Source organism: Balaenoptera acutorostrata, chromosome 10 (assembly GCF_949987535.1).
Source record: "Balaenoptera acutorostrata chromosome 10, mBalAcu1.1, whole genome shotgun sequence".
Taxonomy (NCBI): Eukaryota; Metazoa; Chordata; class Mammalia; order Artiodactyla; family Balaenopteridae; genus Balaenoptera; species Balaenoptera acutorostrata.
The window spans coordinates 65272092-65290560 of NC_080073.1; the positions used below are offsets into that span (position 1 = coordinate 65272092).

Consider the following 18469-nt stretch of genomic DNA (forward strand, 5'->3'; position numbering starts at 1 on the left):
ACCATTTGCCCTATAACAATTAGGAAACTATGGTATTTATCTTGGTGGTCTCAGGATAGAGCACATGATATGTCTTCAGTAAAGATCTTTAGGATGACTTGAAAGGGCAGACTGACAAATAAATGGAGTTAAATGAATAAATGAATCATAGAAAGAATATGATCTTAATATGCCTCGGTAAAATGCTCTAGAGAAGGAGTTTAAACTCTGAATATTTTAAGTAACAATTTATTTTCCCATATTTCTTAAATTTGTTTACCATCAAAGATCTGAGTATGTGATCCATGTTAATATAATGAGCGAATATTTTTTCAGCCAAAATCAAATAAGGTTATTATCTTGGTTACTTCGTGGGAAATTACTATAGGCAAACACAACTTTTATTATGCTACTTAAAGTATTGAAATTTACTCAAAGAATGAAAAAACTATCTACTCAGAATGCTTGGAAAATTAAGGAAGATAACTAGTATTCAGTCAGTAATGCTGAAACTTTGAAATGGAGACAATACTCGAACTGCATTAAAATTTGGAAGGGGGATTATTTTGAGTTTGAATAGCCTTGAAATTCACTAGAATTGATTTTTTTATTGACAAGGAGTTCTCTGTCAAATATATCATCTTGATCCACTCCTTCTAGCAGCCATAAAAAGTAGGTTTTTTCTCTGTAGTACAAAAATGTATTAAAAGAAAATATATTAAATCTCCATTAATGTGAAGCCTGACCATAGATTGTTTTTTGACAACTTAGCCAGCAGGAGTGTATTGATGTTTCTTTAGATTTATTCATTTTGAGTGAAGTTCTTTCAGAATATTCTCCAATAAAAGATTTTATTAAAAAAACATATATTTTCTACCAAACTGTCTGATAGCCAAGTGAGGCATAAATGGAACATGCTTTGAATCCTATTTTTAAAGATTCTTAACTAATGGTTAGAAATAGTCTCATTAAAAGTGGTTATATTTTGCTCAGCACAACCAACTTTGGGGCCCAGCTTTTGAAAAGAGACATAGTGAATCTCCTTTTAGAAGAAAATAGTTCCTGAGCTCAGCATGACATTATAATTAAGAGGCAAGAACTAGGAGCAAGCACTGTAAATCAAAGTCTTTATGAGAATATATGCCCACACACTGTAATAGGTGCTCCCCATCCAAAAGGAGCATCTCTCATGGAATTGCAAACACTGTTAAGTCAGATATATTGAATCAGCAGACTGATTAGAACCTGCTCTCTTTGGAAATAGGATTAAGTTCTAAAAATCTGAAAACAGAATGAATTAGTTGCACTCTAAGTAGAGTTAGAAAGTAAACTGCTTCCAGAGGAAGGATACTCTAAAAGGGCTTGTAAACTTTTTGTGATGCCTGGACTATCTAACTGGATTGGATTTCAAAAATTTCATGGGCGAGTACTGTATTTCAATAATGATAAAATTAACCTCCCCAAAATCAATTCAGGCAGAACCCAGAAACTGCTATACTTTGTTAATCTGACCAGCTATTTGGTAGAATAAATCCTGTGACTACAAGAGATTTGCTTGATTTTCAGTCATTAATACAAAACCATTTGTAGTATTGGAGATATTCTCGGCTAAATAAATCTCATTTTGATTCTCTAGTTGGAGATTCAGGTATGAATAGCATTCAGATCTGAAGAAAAGGGGGAAATGTATGCTGTAAGCCAAAGGGGCCTCCAATATATAAAATTACAGCTTCTTTAAAGGTCTAGGAATATTTATCAGCAGATTATTTTCATATGATTGGTTTAAAAATTTCAAGAATTGAGGAAATTTACTTGCTGTTTTTAATCCCAAGATCTCTGGAGGGTTAAATGTCTGTTCCTCTCACACAGAAGGAAGAGAGTTTTGGCAAGTCATTACGGCCAGTTTCAAACCTGTTCCTGAAGGCTTAATGGCAAAGCCTCCAGACTTTTTCTTCATTTAATCAAGTATATCAGAAGCGTGTTCCTGATTCCCTGCCAGCACCTCCTCTACTGTAATTCACCACCTCTCTTTTAATAACTCAAAAAATTGGGCTGCTTTGTAAACCCTCACTAACTTAAATCTTGTCAGAACTAAGCTATTTCCAATTCCCTTTAACTGTTCCTCATTAAAAACAAAAAAAACAAAAAACAAAAACAAAAAAAACCTTTTGCTGCTCTAATTTAATGAAGATTTAAATATCTTTTAGCAAGTAATAAAAAATTATCCAAAACATCACCTCTTGCTCAATATTTCACTTTAGCTAATTGATGTCACTGTTGCATGGTGAGCAGGGCAAAGCTAGGGGATAATCAGATCCCACTTAAGGTCCATTTCAGCAACTCACTAGCCCTGCAGCTTTGGGAAATTTAGTTGACATTTTGGAGCATCAAAATTTTCACAGAGTTGTGAGGATAGTAAAGCATTTAGCTCAGTGTCTGACATGCTAAAGTACTCAGTATGGCAGCCATTGTGATTGCATTCTTCAACCATTAAAAGGTACCAAGTCTAAAACCAACTTACTTTCCTTGTAGCAGAAGGCCTTTTATATCTTTTCCATGGAATTAGAATTGATGAAGCTTATTCTACCCTAAAGGAAGACGCTTATCATCATCCTAATTGCCATATACGAGGCCCCCTTATTTTTACAATCCTATGAGCAAAAAATTGCTTTAAAATCGTGTGGAATAAAATTGGAAATTTAAGAGACCTACCCAGGTGCAAACTAAATTAATTCATTCAATGACCGTTTAACAAAAACTACTAGATTTTCTCAAATACTTTATAGTAGGGAAAAAAAAACAACCACCAATATGCACACTTTAATATGGTTTAGTAAGCTCCTTAAAAGAAATAGTTGCATGGTAGACAACTGCCCAAGAAGAACCAATTAGTATAGATTTGGGTCCTGGGCACTTTTCCATTGTTAAAGAAATTGGGAACACATTTACTTCTTGAACTAACCTAAATTAAGAGATGTCTCTCTAGTCTAGACCATATGCTAAGTCGGTAACCAGATTTTGTTAAATTTTTGAGACACGCAAAGATCCTAAAATAGTCTCACCCAAAGACATATGTTTAATCAGATTGGAGTTTACCAACTCATGTTTTAAAAAATTAAACTGGCAACTTAGAATAAAATGATTTGACAATTGACAAGATATCTCAAATCTTTACCTTTCTATTTTTGTAGCACAGTTTTTACTACTGTCTTCAAAACGGTTGTTCTTTATCCTCCTTCCACCAGGAAAAATAAAATAATTTTTCTCCTGTGACTTTCATTTAAATAATTAATCTTATAATTTATAGGTGCTATTTATAAAATTGAGCTACTCTAAAATTCTTTCAAACACATTAAGCTTATGAATTAAATGCATAGTAATATCATTTGTTGGGAAACAGTACCTAACCATAGCCTTGATTTTATCCTGAGAAATAATTGTGAGGAAGGGAACAGATAAATTACTTACAAGGAAATAGTGTATTCTTTCATGGAAAAAAATTAATCACTGTGAGACAATATATATTCGCATTATTTGATTTCAAGGAAATATCCCTTCCTCTTTCCTTTCCTTAATACAATTGCTCAATAAAAATAATAATCCATTTATTTAGAATATTAATATGTGCCCTTCAGTTTAATTTTAACTTTTTACCTATTGCTATCGGACTCAGATGATTAAGAAGAAAATATTAGTCAATAAGAGAGAGAGAGATCTTCAACATTCTCTGAAAAGGACAGCAGTACCCACATTGAGACTAAAAAATATTGTCTATATCAAAATTATTTCCTCTACAGAGCCCAGTATATTGTTGAACATATTGTAATAAGGACAGTCACAAATGCACGTTCATCTCATTATTTTGTTCCTGCTTTATAATCACTTGTATTGCATCCTCATCTCAATCTTAGAGAAGATGATTATTGGCAGGAGATTAAGTCAAAGACCCCAATGCCAACACATTAAAATATGATGCCTGTAAAGCCTTAGTTAAGGCTTTAGTTTAAAATGCTTCTCTCCTAAACGTTCATAGGGGAAAAAATGATAGAAAACCGAATAAGCTATAAATTTAAGTTTGACGCGGACAATAAATTACAGAATTGAAGTATGAGAAACCTCGTGTCCCCTGCCAACAAAATGTACTCTTTCGAAAATTATGGGCTTCATCAAGGGGTGATTAAAACTGAAACCAATCCAAGGATTCAATGAAAGCTTAATGTCTGATTGGAAGGGATGCCTGTATTTCAATTTGGAGAAAATTTTGCTTTTAAAAATAGTATTATTTTTTAAAGTGATTCTGGTTCCTCATTAATTATACTATATGCTATAAAACAGAATGTGGTGTAAAAAATCTGGTTGGGGGAGAGAATTAATTGCCCATCCATCTTAAGACGAAATAAATGTGCTTTTTCTATCTTCAAGTTGTTCCACAGCACGGACCCTAACAGAATATTGTAATGACACTGCGCCATCACCGTATCCCTTAATTGTGCTGTTCTGTAAGATATTAAAGGGATCTCAGAAAACCTTCTGTGATTTAAAATATTCCAAAATGTTAATCCTCTCCCAAATAGATGAGTCTCTGATGATTAGAGTTTTAATTTACTCACTCAATTCAGAAATAAGTCCCTTTGATTTTAATGGCATAGGATGAGTTCTATTGTATAAACAGATGGGCAAAAAGATCGAAATTACCAGATTTATTTTTAAAAAAACAACAATCATGATAGAAACAGCACAATATCATTCAAGAAATATTACTGAAAATAGAAATAAACTCTCATAAAATCTTGGGATAATACTTTTGTTATTTAAAAATTCTTACAAAGTAAAATCTCTCATTGAGGAATACATAACATGGGAAAGCCAGCAAAAAAAAAAAAAAAAAAATGTGGAATTATAAAAGGCTCTAAAGAAAAACAAACATCATGTTATATCCTGTGACCTTTGAAGAATTCAAATATTTATTGTCCCAAAACAACATCTTAGCCGAGAGACCATTATCCACACTAGATAATTGTATTAGATATTTTAAATTAGATATCATGATATTTAAACTTAGATATTTTAAACTAGATATCATGATATTTACATGTTGTGGTAGTAAAAATAAAAATAATAATTTTACTGAAGAGTATGTTTTATTCAAAATTAAAAACACAAAACCTCTCCCATATGAACTTGCATTAGGTTCAATGCAAAGCGATACCACCATAGACACTTATGAAACATGTTTGTGATGCAATTTGAAATTAAGCTAATCATTCCTCATTTTTAATGACTGACTAATGGATTATAATCTCTAAAATCCATTGAATTGGAAGAGAAGAGAGCTGGCCAGCATGAGGGAAGGACACTGTGGCACAACAGACCCTATTCTCTCTGCCTGGCTACTGGGTGGGAGAGTTTCTCCCATTTCTGTGAAGGCAGGCACTTGTGACCAGATTTTGGAAATGTCCATCTGAAATGGGGAGAAGGTCTATGTTGAGGAAACACTTCTACTATGACTCCACATAATATTTAACTCTAGAAAATAGGATAAGGGGCATCCGGTGAAGGTGTCACTTCCTGAAGCCTCTTGAAACCTCCTGAAATTGGGGTTTTACGCCCATCTCGTCTTTCAATGAACCATAGAAGGTCAAAATTCAGAAGAGAAGCTAGAGAAAAAGTAACAGATAGCCCCCTCACCCCCCACCCCCCAGTTCAAGGCATTCAGATATATAGAGCATAGACTCTGGGCCACAGGCGGATAATTGGGAATTTGTTATCAGAGATACATGATATAAGAGATACTGCCAACCAATGTTCACCTATATACCACTTAGCATCTCCCACTAACAATTCCTACTTTTTTAGACAAGAGAATATATAACAGTTTTATTCTCCAGATCATGCTAAAATAACAAGAATGTAGTAGGCTCATAAGCCAGTGGTCAAAATACCACCTGGTTGCAAACATTAACATTTTGACAAATTATAACATTATTTGAAACACTATAATTGCACAGAAAAAAATGGGCTTCATGAAAAGATAAATTGCCAAAATAAATATCATAAAAATAACATAAGAAATGTATCATGTCATAGACTTGGTAATTGGATTCACTTCAATTCTGATATGATCCTCCACTGGGGCTTCATTTGAGCCTTTGTAATGGACTTATGAAACAAGGGGCTTTAATTTAGTTTACCTACTGAGGCAGAATCCTGTAATTTTATAGTTAGCGACGCAATAGCAAGTCAAAAATGCCCTGGAGCCATGTGAAAGTAGCTGGGTCATTGGAAGGGATCTCAACCTCTCCCTCCCATTCATGGAGGTCAGATCAATGGTTGAGGAAAATGGCTAAAGATGTTCAGACCGTGATGGGATTTAAGAGGCTAAGTTGGATGTTTGGCTAAAATACTTCCACCCTGTGGAAGCCACTATTAATCATCAAATTTCAAAGGTGGCCAGTTGCCCACACGTAACCCCATTTTACCTCTACTCTATTGATCAACGTGAATAGAGGTAGAAGCTCTTAAATATTAATAACCATTTAAAATTCCAAAGGACAGGGATGTACCCAAATCTGAATCAAGTTTCTCAGAGCTGCTTAGTAGCTTGAATAACTCCAGGCTCCTACCAAGACTCTACCAATAAATCAATGATGTCTCCGATTCTATCCACCAAGATGCTTTCACCACGTCATCCTAAACTAAGAGCAGCATTTTATTTTAGTAAAGGCAGAACTTGAAAACAGAATTTTTTTTTAAACATAACAAAAATGACATAAGCAATTTTAGAAAACATCACCAAAAGTCACTCTGCTTTTGAGCCAACACTGACCTTCTGTTCCAAAAGCAATGTGTTTGTTGGGATTGCTGCAAAAGCCTTGTAGCTGGACTTGGTCTTGTATTGCTAGAATGGGGGTAACCAGAAAGCAAGAGTGGAGTTGAAAAGGGGAAAGAACGTGACATAAATTTAGACTAGTTCTACAAAGTTAAACCTCATGTTATCAAATGAAGAAAACAGTGATTATGCTTCAACAACTTGTTTTTGACAGAAAAAAATTAGTTTATCATGTTAATATTTTATTAGAATGGCAAGCAAAGAAATATCACAGTAAAATAGCAGCCTAGGGATTATAGGCAAGTATATGCTATATCATTTCAGAACTTAAAAACATTCATTTTTACAAAGTTATATATAAATTTCTCATTAGCAGCATGCCCTGAGAGGAATACTACTTTATAAATATTTGGGGCATTTTTGCTTTATTCTCAAAGGAAAGAAATTCTTTTTTATAGTGCCATAATTAACAAATATTATGCCAATAAGTTTAATTGAACTCAATACATTCTCTTGCATCATTCATAAAAACAATGATCAGAACACATAAAATTTAGCAGTAATTTTTAGAAAGTAGTGTATTTTGAATAGAAGTGATATCAGCAATTTAACTCCATAATGGAAAAACTAGAAGGCCATGCTCTTGATCTTAATTTCATTTTTTTTAAACCTCACCACCCTCTCCTGTACTTTCTAATACAGTGATGTTAATGAATCAAATGAGAAAACATTCTGAGTTTTAAGTAAAACTCAGAGTAATCTAGTTCAGTTTTGGGAAGTATTTGGGGGAGAGGGTTGAGCATGAGAAAGTTGTAGAAGCCAGTATCATATACATAACCAAAGGCCCAGTTTTGATATTGTTCTGGGTCCCAAGCTGCTTAACTAAACTCAAGTTTCCTCTCACTTCAAAAGCTCTCAGGCAGCTTCCCCATTCGCCCAGAGCCAGTGGGAAACTGGCACACAGCTCCAGGCTGTCTTTGTCCCCTGGAAAGAAGACCAAAGGATCTACAGAAGAAGACAGTGTAATCAAGTAAAATAAAACCTTGAATTTTATAGATGGCATTGGTGTAACCCTCATTCAACTGGTGTGAGGAAGGTAAGAGGCTGGCACATTCATATTCCTTAGGAAGAAGTTCAAGTAGAAAAAAAATCAAAATGCCAGACCTGGAAGAAGAAAGCCTCTGGTCCCTTCAAGACTTGAGCTTACCTACTGAAGCAGAATCCTGTAATTTTATAATTAATGACTAAAGTCATTAATTATAAGTCTCTCTATTGATCCAGCACTGCCATGGTCTCCAGAAAATAATGTATTTGGATAAGCACTAAAGTAAAATGACATCTCAGCATGTGGAATTAGAGCTGACATCTATGACTAGGCGAATGACATGCATTGCCTCATTTAATTTTGCAGAATCCCTATAACTAAAGAGTTATTAGGAAAAGGAGATGTGGTGAGCTCAGGTGACTCATCTAAGACCACAGCCCATAAAAAACAAACAGATTTGGAACCCAGGCCCATCTGGATCCAATATCTATGCTTCTCTATAAGATACTTTTTCCCAAGGAATATCTAAACAGACAAATAATGCAGAATAAAATATGTTATTAATACTCCACAATGGTTTATGGATATTTAACTGTAGCAATAGTTGCAACAATAATAATAGATAACAATCACTACAAGCCAGGTACCCTTCTGAAAACTTAATGTGTATTATCTCATTTAGTTTTCACAACAAACCTATTATGTAGATATTACATTATGTTTATTTTATATATGGAAACTAAAGCAGACAGATGTTAAGAAACTTATCCAAGGTCACTAGCTACTAAATCATAGTTGGGATTTGGACAAGGGTGCTCCAGCTCAACAACTGTGATTTACCTGCCATATGCCCTTGCCTCTCCTTTCAGGATGCATAATCATTTATAATGTTTGTTCTCCTATCTGCAGCTGTCCTAAAGAATATAGTTGGTGAAGCCTCTACAGAGCAATATCTTGTTATTATAAATGTAATGCCATATAATCTTAGAATTAGAAGTGATATTGAAGGCAATCTGTTTCAACCCCCTCATCCAAGGCATCAATCTCTCTGATCCTCTGTTCAGCCACACCATGAACAATTGCCTACCTCCCAAGGCAGCACATTTAGGTCTAACTGTTAGAATTGGTACAAAATTCCCCTTTATATTGAGCCAAAATATGTTTCCTGCTAACTTACTCCTATAGGACCTTGGTCCTCTTTTTCCCTGCTTGGACTAAGAGCTCTCTTCTGCGTGATAGTTATACTGCTGTTTCCATCTACCCCTTCCTTACCAATCCTCAGCTGAAGAATTTCACTATCCCTTTCCTCTGTCAATATTCCTTTAAATTTTTTAAATTTAATTTTTATTTTATATTAGAGTATAGTTGATTTACAATGTGTAAAAAAATTATACAAATGAATGTATTTATAAAACAGACTCACAGACTTCAAAAAAAAAAATTTATGGGGACTTCCCTGGTGGTGCAGTGGTTAAGAATCCACCTGCCAGTGCAAGGGACACGGGTTTGAGCCCTGGTCCGGGAGGATCCCACATTCCGCGGAGCAACTAAACCCGTGTGCCACAGCTACTGAGCCTGCACTTTAGAGCCGACGAGCCATAACTACTGAGCCCACGTGCCACAGCTACTGAAGCTCAGGCGCCTAGAGCCCATGCAACACAACAAAAGAAACCACTGCAATGAGAAGCCTGCACGCTGCAACAAAGAGTAGCCCCCACTGACCACAACTAGAGAAAGCCCACGCTCAGCAATAAAGACCCTACATAGCCAAAAAATAAGAAAAATTTAAAAATAAAATAAAAGAACATTTGCATTTCTTCTAAAAAAAAATTTATGGTTACCAAAGTGGAAACATGGGGAGAGGGATAAATTAGGAATTTGGGATTAACAAACTATTATATATAAATTTTTAAAAGGTGTGTTTACCTAGATGTATTTTTAACACAAAGTAGAATATCACCATCACTGACATGATATTGACAATAAACTCAATTAATACAGTGAAGATGATAATCATTGGAATTGCCTCCTTGGTTTTTGTGGTGTGTTTAGAAAACACAGAATGAAGTTGAGGTTATTTTATATTGTTGGATCACATTGAGTATACTATCACTTAAAATTCCTAATCCTTTCATCTTTTTCTTAACATTTGTTGAAATTAAACTCCATCCTGTAGTTATGCTTTTTTCCCTCTAGATCCAAAAATAGCACTTTAGGTATTATCTCTATCAAATTTCTCTGATTAGATTTTTCAGTCATTGTAAACTGCAAAGATAATACTTTTATATTATTTCATGAACGATTTTTTTAGGCATATCATCTTTATCTTCATTCAAGTCACATACAAGGATAGGGAGCTCTTGCCTACTGGGTTCTGCCAATCTGGTGGGCATCAATCCACCTTGTAAATTTATTTGGATACGGTAGTTCAACTAATGGATTCCCTCAACAAAATATTATTGAGTATCCACTTTGTGACATGCATTGCTCTAAGTATTGGTGATTCAGCAGTAAACAAACACACAAAGTCTTTACTCTCTAGAGCTTACATCTTAATGAACTGAACCAAACAATAAACAAACAAATAAATAAGAAAGCAAAAGAAAAGCCATAGAGAGATAATAATATGCATAAAATTAAAATAAGGTGATGAGATAGTGATCTCGAGGATGCTTTGGATTAAGCATTCAGAATTCACAGAAATATATCACTACTTCTCAAATATCTCTCCTTGTTCAAGATATCATGAAAGACATCACAAAAGCTAGAAGCTGGAAAGCATTCAATAAAATGTCTATTGCTTGAAGAAAATGTCTGCCTTCCAGTTATAACTGTTTTGGTAAACATTCACAACCTAAGAATTTGCCATAATTTTCAGAATTTACCTTCCATTTTTTGTGTTAAAAAACAGCTTGCTTCTTTTTTTCTGGTAAATCTCCTCTTTCCCATCATTTACAATACTTTTGCAATAGAATTAGAAATTTCATCTGTTTTTTGAGATATGATTTATCTAGACCAGGAGACATGAACTTATTTAAAGCAACTAGATGTCCTTTCTAGTTCTTCATCTATCTTGGGCTTTATGCATCTCTAAGACACATGTAGCCTTTCCTTTTCAGTCCAAACATCATTCTTGTTGCCATAAGAGATACTTTTTGTGTTCAGTATATTTCTTTTAGGTTCTCTTATCAATATCCAAATTTGGAGCATATTTCTTTTCTAGTATGTCAAGGCTTCCAGGTATGAAAGCAAATTCATTGGTTTCCCTTCCTCGGTTTAAAATTACAGATCACTCTAGTCACTGTAATTATAACTTAAATAATAAGAATAGGCTGTAATATTACAGGCTAGAATCACCATTAGCTAATCATACAAGGTAGAACCGACCAGCCTGACTTTGAATCCAGCAAAAAATTCAGTGATAACTACTATATCTCTCAAATTTGCAATCTATGGTTTTAGTCATCTTTCCATAAATATCTGTTAAATATTCACTAGATGACAGGTACAGGGCAAAGTTTAGGTTTAAAGAAGGAAATTGCATTTTGTATGTAAGTTTATCAGAGCTAATTCTATTTATAGGCAATGCTAGATATTGTAACATAAATCCTGGGTGTGAAGGTGGGGATAGCAAGAACACACCCTTCCCCTTCAGAAAATACTTCCCACCGCTCTCCTCACCACCACCCCCATCACTGACACATAAAATTCACCACAGGCTCTAGTAATAAAGACCTATAAGATCTCAAAGCAAACTGTACTATTTGCCTTGAGAATCAGGGATTTGAACTCATGGTTACACTTTAAGTACAGGTAAATGCCAGGACCTCAAATTACATAAACAACAAGACCCTGAGGAAGGGCCTAACTATACTCTCTCAAGAAGCATCACCTCCTTGGATGTCACCCTTTCAAAGAAACCTATCTCTGCCACCCAACATAAATTGGTGACAAGCACCTCTTAGCCTGCTATACTTTTCTCTATACCACTTATGATCTTCTAACATACAAGAAAATTTACTTATTGGGGAGGGGGAGGGTTGTGGACTGTTTCTCTTTCACCGTAGAATATAAATGTTCTTTTAGCAGGCATTTTTTGCAATTTTATTTGTTTCAACATCTTCACAACTTTGAAACGTATACATAATAAGCACTCAATACATATTTATTGTACGAATGAGTGATTTGTTTTGAACTCAGATTGACCAGTTTTGCTCATGGAGGTACATTTCCTTCTGTTCATTTCCCAGATTATGTAAGGATCAGCAGAAATGGAGAAAGTCGGGCTTCCCTGGTGGCGCAGTGGTTGAGAATCTGCCTGCCAATGCAGGGCACACGGGTTCGAGCCCTGGTCTGGGAAGATCCCACATGCTGCAGAGCAACTGGGCCCGTGAGCCACAACTACTGAGCCTGCGTGTCTGGAGCCTGTGCTCTGCAACAAGAGAGGTCGCGATAGTGAGAGGCCCGCACACCGCGATGAAGAGTGGCCTCCGCTTGCCACAACTAGAGAAAGCCCTCGCACAGAAACGAAGACCCAACACAGCCATAAATAAAATAAATAAATAAAATTTAAAAAAAAAGAAAAGAAATGGAGAAAGTCACATAGAAGCTTGTAACCACCAAGTTTTCAATGTGATATACTTGGAAATGATATGATGCCTTAAAAGAATGAGAGTTTATAAATAAAACATCAGCTATAAAAGTTCATGAAATATCTAAAAGCTCCCAACTGATTCCCTAACCAATCCATGTGTCCAGCTAGCTTTCAGGCCAGGGCAGTGACACCACTGGAGCCTACACAGAGCTTCAGACCATCATCATTGAGGGGCAAAATGTATGAGGTTTTGATGTAATGGCCATCCCAAATTTCCATGTGGAACACCATGATAACTCATTAGGAGAAAAATGTAAATTATAATGAAGGCAAAAGATATTGGGAACCCAAATACAACTCCATAGATTAATGTTCTGATATTCAGGTTTTCCCAAGGGGAAAAAGTGTCTCAGACAATATACACATTGATCAAAGAGCCATAGGAGCAACATTCAGGGAGACACCCATCCTGTCTAGGACCATGATTATAATGTGAAATAATATTTTTCAACCATATCTGAAATTAGAATATAGCTGTTATACTAATAAAAGCAGATTCCGAACTTTAAGATTCTATCTATGAAAAAGAAACATCAAACATATCTTATACCTGAATTTAGCCCAGCCTAAGCTAGCTGTTCCATTTCATTTTCATATCAAAGGACAGTAAGGCCAGACTTGGAACTAATATCTTTCAAGCATTGATGTTTTAATTTGATGGCTATCTGTATTCTAGGACCTCTTTCCTTTCAGGATCTGGTACTGAGTGAAGCTGATCTAAATCTGAAACTCTTTGACTTCAAAGAGGGTTCTGTGCTCAGATTAGCACCACAGTGGAACGAGCCAGACAAGAAACAGTCCATAAAAGCATATAAATTCTTTGATATCCCAAAGCGTTTGTCTATTTCGTCCTATCAATCTATAAAATAATCTTAGCAATTTAAACAAAACGAGTCAAACATCAAAAGAAACTGCAATAAGATTTATCTCTTCCAGTATCCAACAGTGTCCATTTTAGTGAACTTTTTACACTCAAGTTACAATTCTTGCAAATAATAGTTTTACTTATATATATATACACATACTGATTTTTTACCTACAGAGATAACAGCAAGAAGCAAGGAGGAAATAAATATGACAAATATTTATATGATATATATATGATAAATATGACAAATAAATATGTCTCGAGAGAAACTAATTTTGCAAAAGTTATCATAAATTTTACCCATTATAAGAAACATTTTTTATGTTCAAAGGAACAGATAAAAATGGATTAATTATAATCATTCTCCATATTTTCATACATGTTCATCAAATTTAAGAAGCATTTCTACAAGTTTGAACTTTATTAACTTGGAAATAAAGAAAATAAGCAGAAAAAATAAAGCTAACACTGAAAATTCTTCAATACTGGGGGCAGTAAATGAGCTGGGGAGTAACAGGTCTTCAAAAAACTTGATTTTAGGGCAAAAAAGGACTTCATCAGAAGCCGCTCTGGGCTCACCCTTTTCCAACTCTCCAAAAATGGGACAAAACATGAACAGAACAGAGTGAACCACAAACAGAAACCCTCTAAGAAGCCTGTGGAGTAAAACTACTTTTCATAAAGGTAAAGAATAAGTGTAAGGCAGTATGGTTTAAGAGATAATTGCAAATAAATTCAGGAAAAAGTAATGTTTAGATCACCAGGGGTTTTTTTTCAATACATTACAAATGAATTCCATAATCACACATATGTATTGAAAAGATAATCACCAGGTCATTTCACCTCAAATAAATCATATTTTCAAACTGAGAGAGAAAGTTAGATTTCCTCCATCCCATTTGCTTTGAAGTTTAAAGTACAAGGACTTAATAATCTTGAAAAATACATTTTAAAATGATCCAAATATTATGTAAATTGGTAATTCTAATCATCATTTCATTCCTTCATGAGAATTAATAAATAAGGCTAAAATGATAATTAATATGAGTTATTGCTTTGTAGCAATAAATCTCAGTAATAAAGAACATGGCTTCAGGAATCAGTAGATTTCAATTAATATAAATGTCAGCTCTGCCAGTATAAGAAATGTAACCTGGGCAAGTTATTCACTGAACTACAGTTTCTTGGTATACAGAATGAAGAAAATAATATTACCAATCTCATACGGTCATGACAAAATTAACTAACATGGTCCCTTTTAATTAAATTTTAACTACTTTGTGTAACTACTAGGATAGTCCTTGACTCACAGAAAGTATTTGATATCTGTTACTGTAATTATCATTACTATCATCACTATTCGATGATAAGGCCAATCTTCTTATGTGTCCACATATACTCCTCTGGGATCATCATCTGTATATTTGGTGGAGTTGTTTACCATTTCTGAAATGCCACCTGCTTTCCTCTTCATTAAGCTAAATCCTAAACATTTCCAACAGGCCTGACATTTATGATAACTTCCCTTACTAACCATATCCCATAATAATATTTCTCTTATACTGAATTCAGTGAACTTTTATACATAATCTGTATTATGTTATATTAATATTGCCTTATCCTTGTTTTCTAGCTTTACTGTAGATTTAATAACTCTCTATAGCTTCTCCATGTTATATATATGTATATGTTGTTTTGCTGAATAAAATATATTTTTAAGACAAAGGATTATTTTCCTTAAAAATAAAACACATCCACAAAAAAGCTAGTATAGTGGTGGGCATACAGTAGATGTCTAAAGCATGCTTTGTAAGTTGAATTGTATTGTAACATATTAACAGCATCATGTGGGCTGTTTCATCTTTTCCATGGTAAGTTCATCATCCCAACAGTGACAGAGTTGAACACAATCTCCATGGAACCAACTTGGACACTCCAAAATGGTGTTAATTCAATGCGCTGAACTGAAAATCCAAACCCCCTCCTAATACAGACACTTTCAGAATTTTATTTCATTTATAGAATACTGACTGAATCCTAAGTGTCTAAACTCTATATCTTAAATCACATGAGAACAGTTGGGAAGCCGGTACACTCTAGGGCAGAGTTGCCTTCCTCCAGGAAAAATGAACAATGAATGCTATGGGTAACTCCTTCAAATGTTTCCCTTCTCATATTAAAATAAATGCTGATTTCCCATCCTTCCTCAATGGGTCACTTCAGAGTATTTAAAAGTCAATAAGAGAAAAACAAATACAGTATGCTAACACATATATATGGAATCTAAGGGAAAAAAAAAAAAGGGTCATGAAGAACCTAGTGGCAAGACAGGAATAAAGACACAGACCTACTAGAGAATGGACTTGAGGATATGGGGAGGGGGAAGGGTAAGCTGTGACAAAGTGAGAGAGTGGCATGGACATATATACACTACCAAACGTGAAACAGATAGCTAGTGGGGAGCAGCTGCATAGCACAGGGAGATCAGCTCAGTGCTTTGTGATCACCTAGAGGGGTAGGAGGGAAGGAGATGCAAGAGGGAAGAGATATGGGAACATATGTATATGTATAACTGATTCACTTTGTTATAAAGCAGAAACTAACACACCATTGTAAAGCAATTATACTCCAATAAAGATGTTAAAATAAAGAAAAAGTCAATACTTCTCCTCTCTTAACTCTACTTCCCTCTACCCAGCCTGTCCATCCTTTCTGTATTTTATAATCATTAAGTATTCAGTGTTCATAATAAATCAAATAATTTTCACATACAAAGGAAATTTCTATTCTCTTTTGCCCAACATGTATATAGCTAAGTCCATATTGATTTAGCTTGAGGTGTATGGAGAGCAATAAAGAAATCATCATGGTAGAAGGGGAAGAAAATTACTACTAATAAATAAATGCCAGCAAAGGAAATAGAAAGTTTTCAAATTGGCTGGGCAATCATATGGGGCTTGATATATGATAATATTCCATTTTACAGTAATCCTGTCTACTATTTTATCAGTACAGGATATTTTGATGGATAATAGGGTCCATGTTATTAAAGAATCAGAAATGTATCATATTCCCAAATTCCATCTAACTGCTCTAAATTCCATCTTTGGGATCAATAATATAACTCATATTATGCCTGGAAAAAATGCCCTTGGAGCCACAGATATAAAAGGTTACCATAAGAGGATTTGCAAAATCAAAGAGGTTTTCAGAAACATGCACAATTTTAGACAGTTTATAATTCATCTACACATTCAAATATACCAAATCCTAGATCCCCTTGCACTATCTCCTTGTAGGAACAGAAAGAATATCATAATTGCTGATTTTTCCTCTGAAAAAAAATGATTCCGTATTTCAAAAGAAACATGCACCATGCAACGTGCAAAAAAAAAAAAAAAATACCTTGTGTTTCTTATTTTCAGGGCCTGTTGACATGGACAATGCACAAGGTGAAATCAGCTCGTTGGTTCTTGTTAGAGAGATGGGAGGTGATGGGGATGAAACAGATGACCTGTGGTCAGATATGGAGCTTTCGGATTTCCCAATTCTTGAAGGCAGGGTAAGATTTGGGTGCAGCGCTGAGGGACTGAGGTGGCGCACCTCCGTGGGCGGATTAGCACGAGGGAGAACGGAGCACCCCAGTTGGGGAAGAGAGGCAGAGCCAGCGCTGGAGACAGGGTGTGGAGGAGGAGCTAAAGGTGTCTGCCCCTGGCCAGAGAGAGGTGCTGATGCTCTCTTGGATCTGTTTATCAGGTTTGAAAGAGTTGGGGAAGGATGGTAGCATTTCTCTGGAGAGGGGAGCCTGGCTCTTGGGTTAGTGGGAGGAGACACCGAAGATGATGCCAAGGAGGCTAACGCAGAAGGATGTGGAGAAATATCCTTGGGCTTTCCTGGGCCCCTGAGGTCAGCATCCTGTCTGCCCTTGGAAAACAGAGGAGAAAAGCTTGGAGGGACAGGAGGCAGACCCGTAGAACTGGAGGTACTGGTTTGCAGCTGGGAAATCATTGGGCTGCTCTTCAAAGAAGGGGGGGATGGCATTTTCTCTACATTCAAAGAAGCAAGGCTGCTACTGCCCTGTTTGGGGGGAGAAAGGGAGGATGCCAGAGGAAGGGGAGCAGCTTTAGTGGAAGAAGGGAAGGGAAAGGATTGCTGGCTGAGATCAGAAACCTGGTTTTCCCTTTGCTCTGGAGACCCCGCTCGCAGGGAGCAACTCGAGAGGGATTTTTTAGGCGTAGGAGAGGTTTGTTTAACTTTTTGATCGAGTGTGAGCCTGGAAGAAGCCAGGGAGTTGAGAGAGAAGGTGGGACAGGAAGCCGGGGAAAGGGGTCTTTGGTGAGAAGGGTTGGACTTGAGGATGGCAGTGAGGAGGGAAAGCCGGGAGGGCACTGGGGATTTCACCCCTGACTTTGAGACGTTCCCGCTGGATGACGCTTGGCTACAGACAGTGGAAGAAGAGCCGTGGAAAGGGGAGGGGAAGGGTTTGGGACTCGGAGAGAGTGAGTGCGTGACGATGCGGACTGGGATGTAGGAGGCTGAATTCGACTTCAGAGAAGCACCGGAGGACAGTGAAGGAGAAGAGGTTCTCGGACTTTCTCTGGGACTAAGGACAGGCGAGGTGACAGTCTTCTTGAGGACTTCAGACGTCAGGCCAGGTTTTTGCTGGACTGCACTTGGACTGGATGAGTGAGAACCTGATAATTGAGCGGGATGGGGGAACTGTGACGTCGAGGACGTGCCCTTCGGTGCAAAAAAGGGTGCAGAGTGAGCGGAAGTTTGAAAGTACGTGGCTGTTTCTTCCACCAGGGCCCCACTGACATCCAGCCTCCTCGCGTGGAACTCCTCCAGGACAGAGGCTCCGGCTAGGTCGACTGGGACAGGTGGTGTTTTCTGATTAGTTGGAGAAACAAAGGAGAAAGCAGGTGGTTTACAGGCAAGCTGCTCAGAGGCAGTGGGAGAAGTTAACTAGAGGAAAGAGAAATAGACAGGGTCATAGGACATCATTTGTGAAACTGTCAAAACATTCTTGTCACTTGCGCGTTTATGCAAACAGTCCTATTAGTTTACACAAAAAGAGGCCCTTAAACCTCTGAG

At 36.3% G+C, this 18469-nt stretch overlaps 1 protein-coding gene across 14 annotated transcripts in view; it reads right to left on the minus strand.

Moving 5' to 3' along the window:
• MLIP (muscular LMNA interacting protein) overlaps positions 1-18469 on the minus strand; it is a 298573-nt gene that overhangs the window by 119488 nt on the left and 160616 nt on the right. For 12 of the 14 annotated variants that reach the window (XM_007186944.2, XM_007186939.2, XM_007186941.2 and 9 more), the window contains 2 exons: positions 16781-18340; positions 6806-6877 (listed from right to left, as the gene is read on the minus strand). In XM_007186944.2, the coding sequence (XP_007187006.2) occupies positions 6806-6877; positions 16781-18340 (1632 nt within the window). The remainder of the gene's footprint in view (positions 1-6805; positions 6878-16780; positions 18341-18469) is intronic. The other 2 variants (XM_007186936.2, XM_007186945.2) reach the window with 2 other exon arrangements.